The sequence below is a fragment of the Phascolarctos cinereus genome, unplaced genomic scaffold (genome assembly GCF_003287225.1).
Source record: "Phascolarctos cinereus isolate Bilbo 61053 unplaced genomic scaffold, phaCin_HiC Scaffold_2;HRSCAF=192, whole genome shotgun sequence".
Lineage (NCBI taxonomy): Eukaryota > Metazoa > Chordata > Mammalia > Diprotodontia > Phascolarctidae > Phascolarctos > Phascolarctos cinereus.
This window is the reverse complement of record NW_027555625.1, coordinates 404,602,151-404,620,647: the sequence shown is the minus strand read 5'-3', so window position 1 is coordinate 404,620,647 and position 18,497 is coordinate 404,602,151. Positions and strand designations below refer to the sequence as shown.

Genomic DNA, 18,497 nt, shown 5'->3' with positions numbered 1-18,497 from the left:
CACACACACACATTCACACACACAACCTTTCAAACTGATTAAGAAATATGGATGTGCACTGCAGAGATAAGTACTTTGAAAGATTCAAGAACTCTAATCAGTGAAATGACCAACCCCAATTCTAGAGTATAAATGATGAAGCATGCTACCCACCTCTACACAAAGACACATTTCTTTTTGGAAATGACCAGTGTGGGGATTTGTTTAGCTTGACTATGCAATTTTGTTTCGATGGTTTTCTTTTTCTTTTCTTTTCTTTTTTTTCTTTTTCCCAAGTAGGAGAGAAGGGAATGTGGTGGAGGTAGAGATAGAGTTTGCCCTTCCCCCTCACCAAAAGGAGAAGAGAACAGAAGGAAGGCCAGAAGGAATCACAAACAAGTAAGGAAGCTTGGAAAGTTACATGTTGGATTTATTATATACTTAAGAAGAAAAGCACGCTTTACATAATAGAGATTCACAGTTTTATGTCCAATACTATCCTTCTGTTCTACAATATATATGGAAATGTTCATTTTATTTGGTGTTTGTTAAGTTCAAAATAAGAAAAAAAATTTAAAGAAAAAAATAAAGAAAAAATGCTATCGTACCTTCAGGACCAACAAATCATGACACCCATCTTGCAGAGTGGTTCCATCTTCCTTCATCAGCTTCACGTAGGACATGGCAAAGTTCTTTTCCCCTTTATCTTTAGCTGGAAATGGAAAATATGTTTCAGAGAAGAGAAACTTGGACAGGCCAGTTGTCCCAAAGCCCCACCCATCAGGGCCCCTGACATCCCCTTGGGCTACATACTTACACTCTAAGGATGACCGGTGCCGAAACATAAAACGCAGGTGGATCTTCTGCATGTCTTCAATAGGAACAGCCACCTTTGCAAACAGGGACCAGGACTCAAGAAAAAGAGGCTTAATATCCCCATTCCCCTCCCCCCATCACCACCCATTCCACCTCACTGAGGGCTCTGCACATTGATTTATTATACGTCCATCAAATCTGATGAACCATAAAGAAATTACACAAGTACTAACTATGAAGAGAAAATAAAGTACCAAATAGAATCCATTTGGCAAATTGCATCCCCAGCCAATAAAAATAAGCCTGTAGATTATGGTGGGGAAAAATGAATCTCCCCAAATTGATATAAAAGTCACATAACTTTAGCACAGGGTTTTATGCACTGCAAACTGCACAATGTACATTTCCCTCTCATACTCCAGGAGTTCTAGAAATTACATCAATGCTTAGCAAATTAAGTGTGGTCATTAGGGGCTTTGCTTGAGGAGCCTCATTTATGCAAATTAATAACACACTTTAATCCAATAAATATTAAATTCAGAAAAAAATCCTGGGGCTAAATCCCATCCGTGATTATACATCAAGCTTCTCCTCGGTATTTCTTTTCAACAAGTTCTTTTACACTAAAAGCCTGGACCATTAACCTCTTTGGCCACCCAATGCAAACCCATCCCAGGACAATTGGATGGAGATCCCTAAAGTCCTGTTCCAATCACTCCTCACGGCCAGATCCCAATTATCAATCCCACTACAACCTGATCTAAGCAGTCTGCTAAATTAAAATTGTAAGCAAAGAGCACAAAAAAAAAATGTCACGGCACCCATTTGAAATGACAGACAGAATGCCAAAATTGGTGTCAGAAAGACCTAGGTTCAGATTCCACCTCAGACACATTAGTTTTGTGAACCAAGGCAAGTCACTTAACCTCTCTGTCTCAGTTTCCTCATCTGTAAAATGGAAAATTGGATTTGATGGCCTCTAAGATCCCATCTAACTCTAAATCTATGATCATAGGATGGTCCACCTTCAGGAATGACGATTAAAATCCATCACAGATGCATGCTTTGGGGAGCCTTCTTCTGCCCAGCTTATCATCCTGGACTGTCTGTCTGCTATTCTGTCTCTTTCAGACAAGGACAAGGGCATTGAAGGTGCTCCATGCTATCTTCCATCTTCATCTCCTATAAAATATCCTGCTCAGGTCTTAGGAGAGCAAAGGTCAACAATTTCAAAGAAGAGAAAGGATTTTTTTTTTGGAGGAAAGGAGGTCCTCCCTTTGGGAAAATACCATGTAAGGCATGCTAAGTAGTTCAGTGGATAGAGCGCTGGGCCTGGAGTCAGAAAGACTCCGCTTCCTGAGCTCAGATCTGGCCTCAGACACTTACCAGATGCTCTGGGCAAGACACTTAACCCTACTGGCCTCAGTTTCCTCATCTATAAAATGTGCTGGAGAAGGATATGGCAAACCACTCCAGAATCTTTGCCAAGAAAACCATAAAATGGAGTCACAAAGAGTCAGACACAAGCAAAATATTACTGAAGGCATCAATGTTTCATAGATTTTAAAAATCAAAGTTGAAAGTGAATGCCAACACATGCAGTGTTTCTGTGGTTGGGTGTGTCTGAGGGACAAGGGTAGGTTTGGGAAAGAGAGAGAGAGATGGAAGGAGTGTTACAAATAATAATGCAAATGTGGACTGAGAAGGTGAAAAGTCTCTTACTAGGCCTCTGGCTAAATTCCAAACTTAGAATAACAGAACATTAGGGTTGGCATTTTAGGAATGAGGTCCTAAGAGGTTAATTGACCTACCCAAGAATGCACAGTGAGTTATAAAGGTTTTAATGAGTTTAAATGAGGTTCATATGAGTTTTTAAGCCTTTTTCACCTGCCTGATCCATCTCCCCCATTAGATTATCAACATTGCTCAAGTAGACATGTCTTCCATTTCCTATGTCGTCACCCTCGCTGCTCCTCTTCTTCCTTTCCAATAGGGTGTAGGACAAAGTTCATAGGATTACACAAGGATCATACATCTAGATTTGGAAGGGACTTCAGACCTCATCTAGTCCAACTTCCTCATTATGCAAATGAGAAAATTGAGACCCAGTGAGGTTAAGGGGCTTGTGTAAGACCACACAGCTAGTAGGTATCCAAGGTAGGATGTTAAACCCAGGGTTTCCTAATTCTAGGTCAAGCACTCCATAGTGCTGACAATAGATTATCATAATTAGAATTAACATAGCAACATAACTTCAGAGCCAGGAGGGACCTTAGAAGCCATGTAGTCCAAGGCCCTCTTTTTATAGACAAAGAAACTGAGGTAAGGTGGCTACTCCAATTTTACTCAGCTTGAAACAGTGCCAACATTTGAACCCAGGCTTTCTGATTCCAAATGCTGTACTCTTTCCACTGCACTAGCAGCCTCTCTTCTCAAATTTTTACTGCAATATCATTCAAAATACCATCAATTGATCTTCTATATACACAGAACTGTAGGTCCTAACATTTTAACATACTGTCACCAAAATGTTAATTGAATTGCTGAGACTAAGAATGCCACCAGAATAGAGTCTAATCACAAGTGTCTCCACTCATCTCCTGCCAACCCCTTACCCAACTTCTACCATACCTTAACCGTTTCCATCCAACGAGGCTGCTTGACTTGGTAGTAGAGGACAGATCTGTACTCACTCATAGGCTTGTCCCCAGCTCCCACACAAATGGCATTCTAATCCAAAAAGAAGACAAAGAAAAAGTTGTGGATTTCAGTTTTCTTCTCTTTGACAATTTTGGTGCCAGTGTCTCGGCTAGCCAAGCTACCTAGGATAATCCTCCCTCTTTCCCAACCCGCCCACTAGGTACCTATCATTTCTCCTCCACATTACAGATTTACCCATGAGCACTCCAGCCCCTGGAAGTGACAGCTGCTTAACTACAGAAATTCTATTACTTGCATTCTGGAACGCACTGAAGCAAGGCCGGCACTGATGATGCCTTATTGTAAATGGTAACAGGCCCGGTAGTTACGGAGCACCACTGGTCTTATTCATCCGATTTGTTTCCTAAATCTAAATGTTCACCAAGTTTACAAACAGGCTCAAAGCAACCAAGCAGCAACTCATTCTGATGGATTTCTAATGTGAACACATTGGGAAGGGGAAAAGTGCAGGATTTAGAAGCATATGGACATCCGTGTTAGAGAGCAAGGTTGGCACAGAGAGGACAGGGCAGTCTAACAGAAAGGACATGGACCCACGGATAAGGAGACCTTCAGTTTATGACTGGCACTGTCACTAACAAGCCGTGTGATTTGGAGCAAGCCACTTTACCCGTAAAATGAGTGGGTGGGTCTAGATGGATTTAGAGGACCTTTCCAAATCTGTAATTCCACAATCTGATGGATCTAAATACTTTTTTATGGTGATTGTACGATCCCACAACACAGATATCACCCTAAGTAAGAAAGAGAGTTTATGGGATACAGTAATTTTATAAAAAAGCAGAGCAGGCTACCTTTATTCTCTCTACGTCCCCTATTTATGGCAATGGCTTACCAAGAAACAAGTCTAAGAGATTATTACTCTTAAGAAGAATGACCTTATTTATATGGCACTTTTAAGTCTTGCAAAATGCTTTACTTGTGTTAGCTCATCTGATCCTCACTGCAACCCTATAAGATAGGTGCCATTAATAACCTCATTTTACAGAAGAAGAAACTGAAGTTGACATTGGGTTAAGTGACATTTGTCTAGCGTCATACAGCTAACAAGTGTCTGAAGGAAGACTTGAAACCAGGTCTTCCTAACTCCAAGTCCAGTACTCTATCTAATGCAGTACTTCTTGCAATGCCTGGAAGGGGTGTGTGTGTGTGTGTGTGTGTGTGTGTGTGTGTGTGTGTATGTGTGTATGTGTGTGTGTACTAGATATGAAGAGAAAACATATATCGTATTTTATTAATTTATTACATATTAATAATGCTATCTCTATTTTATTTTACTAATTTACTATATTTTGCTATTTTTACTAATTCCAAATACTAAGATGTTCTAAATTCTAAAACTGTAAAAAAAAAACCCACACTATATATATATATTTTTTTTTTCTTTCACCAGAACTTTGATTTCACTGCCATAGAAACTCTATTAATGCAGATCAGAAGCTGTACAGAATTACCTGGGAAAGTGAGGGGTTAAGTGACTGGCTCAGGACTGGGAGGCTCTGAGGGGCAGTATGGCATGCCCATCATGGCAGAATACCATACATTTTTAGTACATATACTAAATACCTGTTGAACCCAAATGAATTATGGGAAATAAAAGCTTGCTTGTCTCAAGAGAACTTATCCTTCCATCCTGGGCTTTTAAGGAAGAAAACATTCAAAAAATAATAATCCACATTTCCATAGTGATGTGAGGTGTTATTGTTAACTCCATCTTGCAGATGAGGGAAAGCTTGGCATAGATCAAGAGACTTTCCAAGGACCATGCAGCTGGTCAATGTCTGAGACAGGGATCAAACCCAGGTCTTCCTGACTGTAAGTCCTGTGCTCTATCAATTAACTGATTCTATCTACAGTCAAATCTAACTCAGCTGAGAGCCAGGACCCAGAGTCCTTTTGAAAGAAATACCTAGAGAAGACACTGACTTTCAAAGAGTTTCATGATGCGTGACATTAGGAAAAGGTCCCGGACTTTTAAATTCCTATTAAGATGTTGAGACACAAAGATGTACTTTCAAGATACTTCCAATCCTATGCAATTAACAAAAAAGTAATCAGATCTTAAAATGTCCACTAAAGTCCTCCTCTTTAATGTCAGAGAAGTAACCTAAGGAACAAATTTTAAATGTGGACCTAGTGGGAACCTTCACTGCAATCTTTTAAGGAACAGCCAGGACCATCACCCGATAGGCCGCAGGAACTCCCGAGGACTATTCCTCAGGTAGCAGAGAAGTTGTGATCTGCGTTTGTGGAGGAAATGTCCACACCAGAGAAATCAATTGCACAGGTCTCAAACTAGAAGAGAGTCATCCAGTTCCACTCCCTCATTTTGAGATGAGTTAACGGAGGCTTAGAGAGGTATTGGTGATATGCCCATTGTAACATAGCTACTAAGTGTCAGTGGTAGGATCTGAATCGGGATCTTTCTGACTCCAGGGCCACAACTCTATCCATTACATCAGTGGTTCTCAGAGTGTGATCACGGCACCTGTGGAGGTCCCTGAGACCATTTCAGGAGGTCCTAGAGGTTAAACTATTTTCATAAGTATATTAAGATGGTTTAATCTCTAATACAGTAAATATTGATAGATATAACCCACATAAACAAAAGCTCTTGGGGGGGGGCTCTTAGTAATTTTTAAGAGTGTAAAGGGATCCTTAGATAAAAAAGTTTGAGGACCATGCTACAAATGCCATACTATGCAGCCTCTCACTGATTTCCTGAAACCCTGTAGGGAGTCTAATGTGTAAGGCACTGTGGGAACATCTTCTGTAGTAACCCAGACTCACTTAAACCAAACACTGGGTGATATTTATAGGTTTACAGTTTTAGCAGCGTCAGGGAATTCTGCATGGCTTACAGATTCCGGAACAAAGACTGATCAACAAAGTAAAATCCCTGCAGATGAACACAGAGATTCTCAAAAGATCATCTCGTACCTTGGTGAGAGTTTTCAGTTTCCTGTGGTTTGAAAGATCATTATTCCCCACCCCACACCCACCCCTAAACCCATGCCTGAGATGGTTCCATTTGGTCTCAGAGCTTTGAAGATAAAACTGAAAACTTTGAAGTGGCTTATTATACCACTGAGGACCAGCCTGGGTTTATGGGGATCCTGAGAGCAGCACAAATCAATCTGAAATTGCAGTCAGGTTGTCCGAGCATCTTCCAAATTCCCCATAAATAGTATATAACACCTGCAGCAGCCTCCCACGGCACAGTGGGGCTAGGTGTGTGCTTGTTTCTCTCACTCCTACATTTTCCTTACGTTTAGATGCCAAAGAGGATAAAGAAAAGCAGAGTAGTATGCAGACTAAGCCACTATAAAGGACAACTGTGCCACAATAGGTGGTGATCTCTGGGGGCACTTTTAAAAAGGCCAAGGCAGCACCTCCTACTCAAACTCCACCCTATCATCCCTAAGAACAGACACAAACTCCCATTTGGAAGTAAGCATTCTTCACAGCCTGACCCCATCTACCATTCCAGTCTTGTTATACATCACTCCCCCCCTGCATATGCTATGGTCCACCTATATTGACCTTCGTGCTATTTTTTTTTTTTGGTTAGGCAATGGGGTTAAATGACTTGCCCAGGGTCACACAGCTAGTAAGTGTTATGTGTCTGAGGCCGGATTTGAACCAGATCCTTCTGACTCCAAGGCCGGAGCTCTATCCACTGCACCACCTAGCTGCCCCTCTTTGTGCTATTTCTAACACACATCATTCCACCTTCCATATCTTTTCATTGGGTATCTCGAGCACCACTTCTGTATGAAGTAGTATTAGCTACCAATGCATTCCTCTTTAAAGTTATCTTCTGTCTGCTTTGTATGTCCCTTGTGTATAAACACACACATTGTCTCCCCCAGTAGAATGTAACCTTCATCATGAGGGCCAATTCAGAGGAACTCCAACCACTTTCCACTGGAACCCTATCTAGAGCCTCTGTAAGTCACAGAGATGAAACAGTTTTCTTGAAGGTTATTCACTGATGGTGGAGAGAGTGTATAATCATGTTTTACGGGTTCAGATGCGAGTCCTATTTCTAGTACGTTGTAAATAAGACAAACTGTTCATGTTTTCAGTCTTATGAACCTGTGCACTTGAAAGAGAAGCTGGTGACTTCCCTCGGAAGAATGTCAGCTATCAAAGTTTCTCAATTATCTGAGAAGGAAAAATAAGCCAGAGACATTGGCCAAGTATACCCGGGCCTTCCTTGTTAAGAGAGAGCATCCTTGTACAAGGGCTTTATATTTTATCTGTATAAATGTTGTATTGCTTTCAGTGTAAATCAATCAATGAGCACTTATTAAGCATTCACTATGGTCAGGAACTGTGGATGCACCAAGAAAGGCCAGAATGCTCTCTTCCCTCAAGGAGCTTACTCTCAAATGGGGTTGTAGCCTTTTTGAGCCTGGGCAAGACAACTGAAATCTCAGTGCTCCCAGGCAAGTCTCAAAGACTGTAAGTTCAAGGCAAATGGCCTATCTGCATTGGCAGAGGGAGTTTCTTATCCAGAGCTTCCTTCCTACTAGGCCCAGCCCAAAATTAAAGACCGGAAGTTACTTTAAGGATAAGGAACAAGTCTTGTTTATCTAAATCTCTCTCAATGTTATTGCAGTGCATTGCACGTAATAAACACTTTAAAACATTTGTTGAATGAAAGAATGAATATTATAGTTGTTAAAGTCATCATCATTATTTATAATAAGCTACTTTTTTATGTCATCAGAATTTTATTCATGGAGCTGTGAATTGCATAATGATTTAGAATTATGTAAGAGTTAATATTTTTTGACCCAGTGATCCCACTCTGGGAGATATAGTCCAAGGTGGTGAAAGATAGAAATGAAGTTCTAATATATATCCAAATATTCATTTCAATATCTTTTAAAAAATTATTATGAACTTTACAAAGATCAATAAACGTGAATATTTCTACATTTAAAGAATAGGTGGAAAGAGGTATATATACATACATGTACATATATGTGTACCTGTATAGACTTATGTATACATACACATACACATGTATATACATGTGTGTATACACACATGTGTATATGTTCGTGTTTATAAAATCTTTTATATATGTATGTGTATATAGAAGTGTACGTATATGTATACATACAGATATTATGTGCATAGAGGTAGCTAGGTGGTACAGTAGATAGAGCACTGGACCTGGAGTCAGGAAGACCGGAGTTCAAATTCAGCCTCAGATACTAGTTGTGCGACCCTAGGCAAATCACTTAACCCTGTTGGCCTCAGTTTCCTCATCTGTAAAATGAGCTGGAGAAAGAGATGGCAGACCACTCCAGTATCTTTGCCAAGAAAACACTAAATGGGGTCCCAAAGAGTCTGACACAACTGAAATGACTGAACAGTAACAAGATGTGTGTGTGTGTGTGTGTGTGTGTGTGTGTGTGTGTGTGTGTCTTTAGGAAAGGAATTGTTTTCTCTTGTTATTCTCAGCATCTGGCACACAGAAGGGTTTTTAAAATGTTGGCTGATTAATTAAGGAATTTAGATGGCTGATTCCCAATATAGAACTTGTAAAGCAGCCTTGGGCAAGTCACTTGAATGAAAGAAAATACACTTATAAGCCCTTATTACCGTTCCAAGCATTGTTCTAAGCACTAAGGATGCAAATAGGAAAGATAGACCCTGACCTCAAGGAACTTATATTCTAATAGAGGAAGACAACATATTTAGGGGAGTGGTGGCCCAGGAGAGGTTAATGTATATCCTATCTTTAAAATAGGGTTAATAACTAGCCTATTTATGTTATAGAGTTGTTTCCAGCAGCAAATATAACATTTATCCAAAGAAGAGTTCTTAAGAGTGTAGGATATCATAATATCTCCACTTGGGAATTCTCTGGTGCAGATATACAAGAATTTAATGCTTAAGGTCCTGTGTGAAGGCAACATGATATAAAGAAAAGAATACTAGACTTGGAGTCAAGGAGACCTCTGACACTTACTAATAGCATGACCACTGGCATGTCATTGAGCCTCCATTTTCTCATCTGTAAAATGGGGATAATGATAGCTACAGTATCTATCTCACAGAACTGTTGTGAGAATCAAGTGAGATATGGTATGTACAGTGCAGTGCAGACCTTACAGCCCTATATAAACGTCAGCTCCTATTATTATCCTTTAGCATTTACCTACTCTCCACTTTACATTCCTTCCTGACTTGCAGATTGCCAACAGTGTGACAATCAGTCCCAATTTAAACTCTCCTTTCTCTGTCCCCCCACTCCACCCCAAGAAGCCTCAGCTAAACCAAAAGGAATTAAAAGCAGGACAATGACATTGCTAACTGAAGGAGGAATAATTACAGCTCTTTGTCCCAGCCTTCCCAAGGGCAGGATACACCTAGATCAGGACAGACTTGGCCATATTACTAGAAATCTATATTTTAAAGGGGGCTTTTGTCAAAGGATTCTGTTGTTTTCTCACAGGAGGTATTTGCATGCACTGCCTGGCACTTAATTAGGCAATAGTATTTATTTCTGTAAATAAGACAAGACCTTACACAGGCTTCCATAGTGATTTTCAGTAGTTAGCTAAATTCCTCCATAATGTCCCTAAAACATATAACTAGAAACTAAAATCATTCCTCACATCATTATAATAGGCACTATTCAGATTCAATACTTTGAAAATTAACTCGTATCTTCATCTAGAATAAGTCTGCCCATTCAGGGGAAATCTATGAAGTTCTAAATGAAAATAATTCACTGGAGCCAGGGACTATGTAAGAAGCTCAAATCCTGGTTCTCTAACTTTTCCTTATAATATGTCCTTGAGAAACATCAGAAGCACCCATATCAATGCTCTAAAATGAAACAGGTTCAAGAGTTCTTTAATGGGTAGCTGAATAAAATATCTTCAAAGAAAAGGATTGAGAATTCCCTGAAAGGCAATTCTCCTTTAAAATTAAAAAAAAAATTCTTCTCCTCCTTTATATGACTGTGAGCAAAGTGATACTTTCTCACTTAATTTGGGTTTTGTAAGGAAAGTTTTGGATATTCTACAGAACAGGGAGGAGCCAGACACTTCAATATCTGTCTCCTAATATCTGCAGTCTATATAAGATTAGGGGATGGATTTGAGAAAAAAATCATTCAACCTTCCTAGAAACTTGGGGGAAATGGTTTTTGGTCCCTCTCTATAGAGAGAGAACAAAGCAGAGGAGTTAATGGAATCCCCCCCACAGGTCACACAGCTGGGAAGGAGGAAAGTTGAGACTGTCTTACAAGACCACTTCTTTTTTTCCCATGATCCCTTTCTGATCTGCACTCCCCACTTCCCCACCCCTAGCTTTTATATTTGGTCATTTGCTACAACAATGGGTGAATATTCACCTAGGCTTAAATGTCAGCTTATAACTGAGTTTATTTTCAACTTAGAAACACAACAGGAGAAATAGGAGAAGCAAAACCCTCCCACACACTGGACACAGATGCTGAAAAGCTTAAAGAAGAAATCAGCAAATAAATGTAAACACACATGATGAAAACTGTATAGGACATATGCTGTATAAATATTTATAGCTATGTGCTGTGCATTCTTAAGTGTACTATGCTAGCCCCCTGGAGACCAAATTAGGAATTGACTTTTTACCAGATTTTCTGCTTGAGCTTTGACAGGTTACATAAAGGGATAGGAAGGTCTGTTTTGGGGACATCCCAAGTTACCACATTGTTTGCAGACGTCCAATTTCTCCCTCTCTGTGTGTATGTTCTCAGACACTGACTGAGTAAATTAATATGGGTTTCGAGGACAATGACAGCTTCTTTCTTTAACTGGAGAGGGCTAACTTGTAAATCAAGACCAAAGAGAAAAGATATCAGGAAGAAAAAAAAAGAAAGAAGGAAAGATATACATATGTGTCTAGAGGCAGCATGATATAGTGGGAGAGGAGGCCAGTCTCAGATTCAAGAAGTCCTGGATTCAAGTACTGTATCTCACACATTACTGGTTATGTGACCCTTAAGTCACTTTACTTCTTATGCCCCAGGCAACCCGATAAGATTAAAAGCTGCACAACATTTGTCGATCTACATTGGTCCAGGGCATTTTCTCACTAGAAGTTCCCCTCTACCAATGAAATCACAGATATCAGATAGCTATCTCTCCATGTATACTTAAAAGAACTCACATTTCTGCAGAGCAGTGGGGCTCAAAATGTAATTTACAGAACTCTGGAGGTCCCCAAAGACCCTGAGAGGTCTTCAAGGTCAAAACTATTTTCATAAAAAGATTAAGATATTATTTGCCTATTAAAATACTCCTCCCTTTTCTAACTATTAATCTCTGCAAGGCTGGATTTTCTTCATATATTTTCAAAACAATTTACTACAACAGATTGAATGCAGATGTGAGAATTCAGCTGTATTCTATTAAGTCAGAAAATAAAGAAACTTTCAAAAATATGTAAAACACATATGACACTTTTCTCCCTGTTCTGTTTTGGAAAAGAATTATTTTTATCAAAATATATTATTCACATTAATAAGTAATGGGTTATTATTTTTAAATAAATATATATATATATTTTTCATATCCATTTTAATTTCTAACACAGTAAATATTGATAAATATCACCACATAAAAGATCTCTGGGGTCTCCAATAATGTAAAAGCTTCCCGAGACCAAAAATTTGGGAACTGTTGATATAGAGCTTTAAGGTTCGCAAAATGTTTTATATATATTGCCTCATTTGAAACCCATAATAGCCCTACGAAGTAGGTGCTATTATTATGCCCATTTTACAGATGAGGAACCCAAGACCCAGAGAGGTTAAATGACTTGCCCAGGATCACACAGCTAGCAAGAGTCTGAGGCATGATTGAAACCCAGGACTTTAGGACTTCAAGACCCAGTCTCTAGTTCCTATTCTATCATGTCACACGTGTAACTTCTCAGGAAAGCAGAGCCAGGCGTGGAGTAAGGAAAAACACACATCATGTAGTTCAACACTAACACAAAGAAAGCCAATGTAAGAGAGGGCAGAATTTGGAGGACAGGCTTTCTCCTGGCAGAGGCTCCCAGCAGTCGCCTACGTCACGGAAGGGAACACGGTAATCTCTTACGGGCAGCACTTTGCCATCCTCCGCACAGACACACATGATCACTTCCACGTTTCTCTGCGTCGTCTTGTTGTACTTGTCAAAGTCTCCTTGTAACAGGGTGATGTAGATGTCATTCCTGACATCCCCTGAGGCAGAAAGACAAGGGTTAGATACCAGAGTCAAAGGCAGCAGGAAGGGAGCAGTCAACTCACTTCAGCTGGCGCAGAAGAAGATGAGCTAGGAGACAAGATGGGAACGCCCATCTATCTTGCTTCCTCATTTTAGCGTAAGAAATGATCAGAAGAGCTAGGGCAACACACACTTATTCTAAAGAGAAGATGGGATTGCAGTTGGCACGGGAGGGAACGGGGGCTCATGGGAGACTCAGTCTTAAAAAGGTAGATATACAAATTATCCATGTTGTTCTTTTTCCTTTTTCTTCCCAAGTTAAACAACTGAATTTCCATCCTATAGTGACACCTTCTGGGAAAGCAAAGGGAAGACGAGAAATGTGATGTCAGCTTGGGAGCTCCAGCCAAACATACATCATTGCGATTTTCACTGAGTGGGAGCAGAATAGAATAACTTCCCTCAGCCCTCTGACTAGCTAGGCAATAAGAACTGGGCATCCCGTGGGGCAACCCACAGCGTTGGATAGGGAAACAGAAGATCAAAGTGAATGATCATGTATCCTCAATGCCAGGGCAAGCAGACGCTGACTCAGGACCCAGAGAAGGATGCGTAGGGGGCGCTAGAGGAAAATAAATTTTTTCATAGTAAACAAAAAAACATTAAGTACAGGACAATCCAATGATAACAGATATTGGGGGACAAGGACGCCCGCGTCACAGGCTGTTTAGAGTGAGACGCTTTTTGTTTATGCAGGGATAGCGGGGACATAAATGGATCTGCAGTGTAACCAAACTGAGACCCAGGATCCTGAGGCCACCAAGTTTCCTTGGGTCTCAATTTCCTGATCTGAAGAATGACTAGACCAGACTGACTTGGAGGACCCTTTTCCCTCTAGCTCTCTGACTGTGTAAGGCTAAGTTGTACGGTGAATCTCTTTCACAGGGTTTTAGTACACGGATGGGCTTCTGAGTTATGATCCCACCCACAAACAGTCAACTCCCGACTATCTGACCCAAATCTTGCGTTTGCATTTATTCGCAGACCTGACTCTAAGTGCCTCCTGCATATTTCATTGCCTCTGCTATTTAATTATCTGAAACACTGCCAGTTAGGGACACTCTAGGGAAGATATGAGAAGGGGTCTTTCATCTTAGGGTAGAAGCTTGAATTGATCTTTAAGATCATGCTGGTCATTCTCAGCTTGGGATGATGGTCAGGAAAGGAGCTGAAGCTATGGGTGCTAGACAGCAATTTCAGAGTTGTATCTACAGAGTTATATTTCACATTGCATTCAATTAACAAAAGGGTGACCATATTCACATTCCAGTGTAGGTGGAAAGACATTTTAAAATCGATGACAATTGTTCAGGATGACTCATCAGTACAAATAACTAAGGATTGATGAGATGTGCAAAACATCTCTTCAGAGGGGAATCTACATGACCCTCCACTTTCATTTGTCCCTGTGTAATTTATTGATATTTACATAGTTTTAGTTTATAGGGAAGCCCCAATCTATAGGGAAAATGCGCCCTGATTCATTAAATTTAAACTAACAATAACAACAATATGGAAAACAAAAGCAATTTCTAAGCAAAAAAAAGTAAAGAATCTGAGACTCCCTATTAAGCAAACCATTTGCATCTCCTATTTCTCCCAGGTTAGCTCCTACCAGGCATGATGATTTCAGGAAAACCAAGCTTCCTGGCCACAACTGTTGTCCTGTCCACCAGGTGGGGATAGTCCTTCCGGATCTGAATGATGTCTCCAACCAGCATTTTCATCGTCACCCAGAGGCCTAAAGGAAAGTGTCCTTTGTGAAGATCTTTTGTATTTAGGGTAAAGTACTGTATTTTCTGAACTGAACCAAATCTTCCCTTTGCCCTTCAGCCTCCTTTGCTGGAATTGCTCATCGGGAACAAACATTGAGCACATTACCAACAGAAAAAAAATCCTCATCATCTACCTAATGTCAATTCCATTCCATTGAAGAGATACTTAAGTACTTACTGTGTACTTAAATAAGAGCACTGTCCTGGGCACTGGGAAAGATACAAAGTTTAGATAAGACATGATCCCTATGTGCATTAAGAATAAACTTTAGTAGAGCATATGGTACATACCCAGAAAATTGAACAAAGAATACAAAATAATCCATGTGATCAGCATATAAGAGAAGAGAAAAACAAATCACTAACTGAGGAGTAAAAGGCTAAAATGTTGCTACTAACTGGGAAAGCTTTATGAGATAGGTATCATTTGACTTGGATAGAAATTCAGCAGATGAAAGGGAAAGGGTCCTGGTAAATGGAACAGCACTGGTAAAGGCGCAGAGATAGGAAAATATGCGGTGTAATTGGGAGATAGACAATATTTCAATTCATATGGAACCTGGAGTATAAGACCTAGAGTAGAAAAACATGATGTGGGAAAAGGCTGAGACTGGTGGGAAGATGGAAGATCTTCAATGTTGGGGCAGAGAAGTTTAAATTTCACTCCCGAGGCAAAAAAAAAAAAATTTAAAAGAGGAGTGACAACGCCAGATACATCTTTTCAGAAGAAAAAATTATGTTTGTAGCAATGCAGGACGACATAAAGAGGGAAGAAAGGGAAGACTGAGAGACATGTAGGGAAGTGGTTATAATAGTCCAGGCAAGTGATATAGTCATTCAGAGCCTATCCTCAGGGTGCAGGAATAGAGGAGAGAGCCGGGAGAAATGTTGCAGAGGCAGAACTGGCAGGATTTGGTAACTAATAAGTTACGAGAGGCAAGGGAGAGAAGAAAGTTAAAGATAATATCCAAGCTTCCAATATAGGAGCCTGGGAGTATAGTGGTGTCAATAACAGAAACATTATTAGGAGAAACTAGTCGAAGAGAAAAGATAATTTTGGTTTTAGAAATATTAAATTTGAGGTGCTTGTCAGATATCCAGGCAGAGTGTTCCCATAAGCAAATGAAGATATAGGTCTGGAGCTTAGACATCAGGGTGTGAGATATAGAAGAGGTACTTGAGGTCATGGGAGAAAGATCGCCAGAAGAGTTAAAAAAAAAAAAAAGACGCTGGGCAAAATCTTGGGGGGTACTCACTTTAAGAAATCAGGAAGAAGATGAACCAGCAAAGAAAACAAAGGAACAGTTAGAGAAGGATAAAGAGAACTAGGAATGTGGTTTCTATGATGCTGAGGAAGGAAAGAAAATCCAGAAGGAGGGTGTGGTCAACAGTTTCAAAGGATGCAGAGAGATCGAGAAGGACAAAGACTGAAAAAAGAACAATTCACTGGATTTGGAAAGCAGGCTTTCTCTGTTGCCCTTGGAGAGAGCAGGTGAGCTCTCCTCTCCTTCTTTCCGAAATCTGTCAAGAGAGCAAACTAAATCATTCAGAGTTCCTAATTCCAACCGGGGGCACTGAAGATTTCTAAGCAAATAAATAAATACCACTTACTTACCTTGACCTCCACTGTCTCCCTTGGAAGCCGTAACTTTACCCAAGAGACTGTGCAGAAAATCATTTTCAGCTGTTACCCTGGAGGAGGAAAGAGATAGATACACTCATGTTCATAGGGAAACAGGCTAGTGGAGCTAAGGAACTCTGTGACGCTTCATTCCCTTTGTCAGATACTCTTTAGGAAAAAAAAAAAAAAACAACAACCTTGGTCCATGATGGCAGGGTAAATTTAGCCAGCTCAGACCCAGCTCAGGGACACAATGCTGGGCTCCATTAGGAAATCGGTTTGTCTTCCTCTCCTCTGCAAAGCAACATGCCCTTAAGAGGCATGATCACAGATGCCATAACTTAAAGTCATTTTCTAAGGAAAGACTGACGAGCGGGAGCTCTCAGATTCTTAAATGTTTGCAGCTTCCAAAGATTTATCTTACTCTATCTTAAGTCCTAACAGGAGGCATGGATCACAGACCATAGATTGAGACCAAGAAGGGGCCTTAGATAGCACCTAGTTCAACGCTCTCATATTTTACATGTGAGGAAAATGAGACCAAGAGTGGTTAACTGACTTGCCCAACATCACAGAGGCAGTAAGAGGCTTATTCTAGGGTCATTCAGTTAAGCCTCTACCCTAATAAGAGTCACCAGGTTGACTACCACTGTCTGAGCACCTTTCTCCAAAGTTACTCCATGGTATAAGCACCATGGTACAATGACAAGAGCACTAACATCAGAATATGAGGATTTGGGTTCAAATCCCAATTCTGATAGTATCTCTGTGACCTTGGACAAGTCACTTCTTTCCTGGGCTTTGGTTTCCTCAATTGTAAAATGAAGGTATTGCATGCTGAATCAATCCTAGTACTCCTCCACTGTGTACTCCTCAAGCAGAAAAAAGATGATTTGGTCTCCTTTTCAAATTTATGCCCACACAAGACCAGAATCATACTCTGTTTCCAAAAGTTGGCCCTGGTATCATCATTAAACAATCATCCTAAGAATCAAAGAATTTTAGAGTTAGACCTTAGAGATTCTCTAGTCTGGTTTAACTCTTCCCTTTGACATGTTAACATTAATTGTTGTCTATTAACAGACATCAGAGGAAACTAAGACCCAGAGGCTAAATGGCTTGCTTGAAGTCATACAAATAGTCTATGTCAGAACTGAGACTAGGATATAGGTCTTGTGACTCCAAGACCAGCACACATGCCACCATACCATGGTGCCTCATTGTCACAGATGGGCTGTGCTAAACTCAGAAACCCACTGCCATGGAAGTGAGGTGAAGTAAGTTGGGTGGTAGTTTGATTTTTGTTAAGAGAGAAAAAAATAATAAACTTGAGATCTCTTACGGGTGAAAGGGGATGAAATGCTGCTTCTCTTCATCACTTTCTGCTTTCCCCTTGATGATGTCTGTTATATCCATAACTAGAAAGGCAAGAAAAATATCATTGCTTAAAATTGTGCCAAGATGGAGGCAGCAAGAGAAAGACAGACCATAGGAACAAAGCGGTCAGGACCAGTGAAAATGAAGCAAGCCTTGAAGGATAAGGAAACTTATTGGGGTCAGGACAAAGTTGAGAATCGTAATTGGGGAGGTAAGTCTGAGTTAGAGCATGTGCAAGGAGCAAGAATCAGAATAATTAGTAGCTAGACAGACAGATAACCATAAGGTTAATTTCCAAGTTCATGCCCCAAGAGACCAGTATGCCTTTTTGAAAGTTAGATCCTAAAGAACACTTGATTCTTGGTGGTTTTCTGAGAACCAGGAATTCTGCCAAAGCAGAGAAAAACAAACAGGAGGACAGATGGGAGGCATCCGTAATAAAGAAGACCTAAGTTACAAAGGCAAAGCTCTGTTCCAGCAAGAAAGCTTTTATAGACTTCATGGTCAGGAACTGGCTGATGCTTTATTATACATATTGCTTGTGGTCCTGCAGGTAGAAACAAATAGAAGCACCTGCCTAGAGAGTAGAACCAAGAGCCAAAGTGGAAAGGGGGCAGGGGAAGAAAAAGCTTTGAACATGTTGCTGCTGACTTTCAGGAGGACAAGAAACTCATTCCTGAAAGTGGAACAATAGGACCTCAGCGGCTGACTACTCAGAAATAAGTAAGCTAAGGAAGGGAACATAAAATGTTAGAATGGCAAGCATCTTATGGATGACCCAGTCACTCAGCTCCCTCATTTTTTTTTCAGATGAGGAAACAATTGTTTAAAGGATTTCTGAACTTCCCCAAGGTCACACAGGGAGCTGATGGCGGAGCCAAGCTCAGAGTTCAGGTCCCCTGACCCTCAGATCTTTCCATAATCCAT

At 40.3% G+C, this 18,497-nt stretch overlaps 1 protein-coding gene across 2 annotated transcripts in view; it reads right to left on the bottom strand.

Moving 5' to 3' along the window:
• Positions 1-18,497, bottom strand: part of DOCK2 (dedicator of cytokinesis 2) — a 499,735-nt gene that overhangs the window by 420,572 nt on the left and 60,666 nt on the right. For both annotated transcript variants that reach the window (XM_078150544.1, XM_020992326.2), the window contains exons 11-17: positions 17,536-17,611; positions 16,188-16,264; positions 14,413-14,538; positions 12,630-12,754; positions 3,427-3,525; positions 797-869; positions 588-691 (exon numbers count right to left, since the gene is read on the bottom strand). In XM_078150544.1, the coding sequence (XP_078006670.1) occupies positions 588-691; positions 797-869; positions 3,427-3,525; positions 12,630-12,754; positions 14,413-14,538; positions 16,188-16,264; positions 17,536-17,611 (680 nt within the window). The remainder of the gene's footprint in view (positions 1-587; positions 692-796; positions 870-3,426; positions 3,526-12,629; positions 12,755-14,412; positions 14,539-16,187; positions 16,265-17,535; positions 17,612-18,497) is intronic.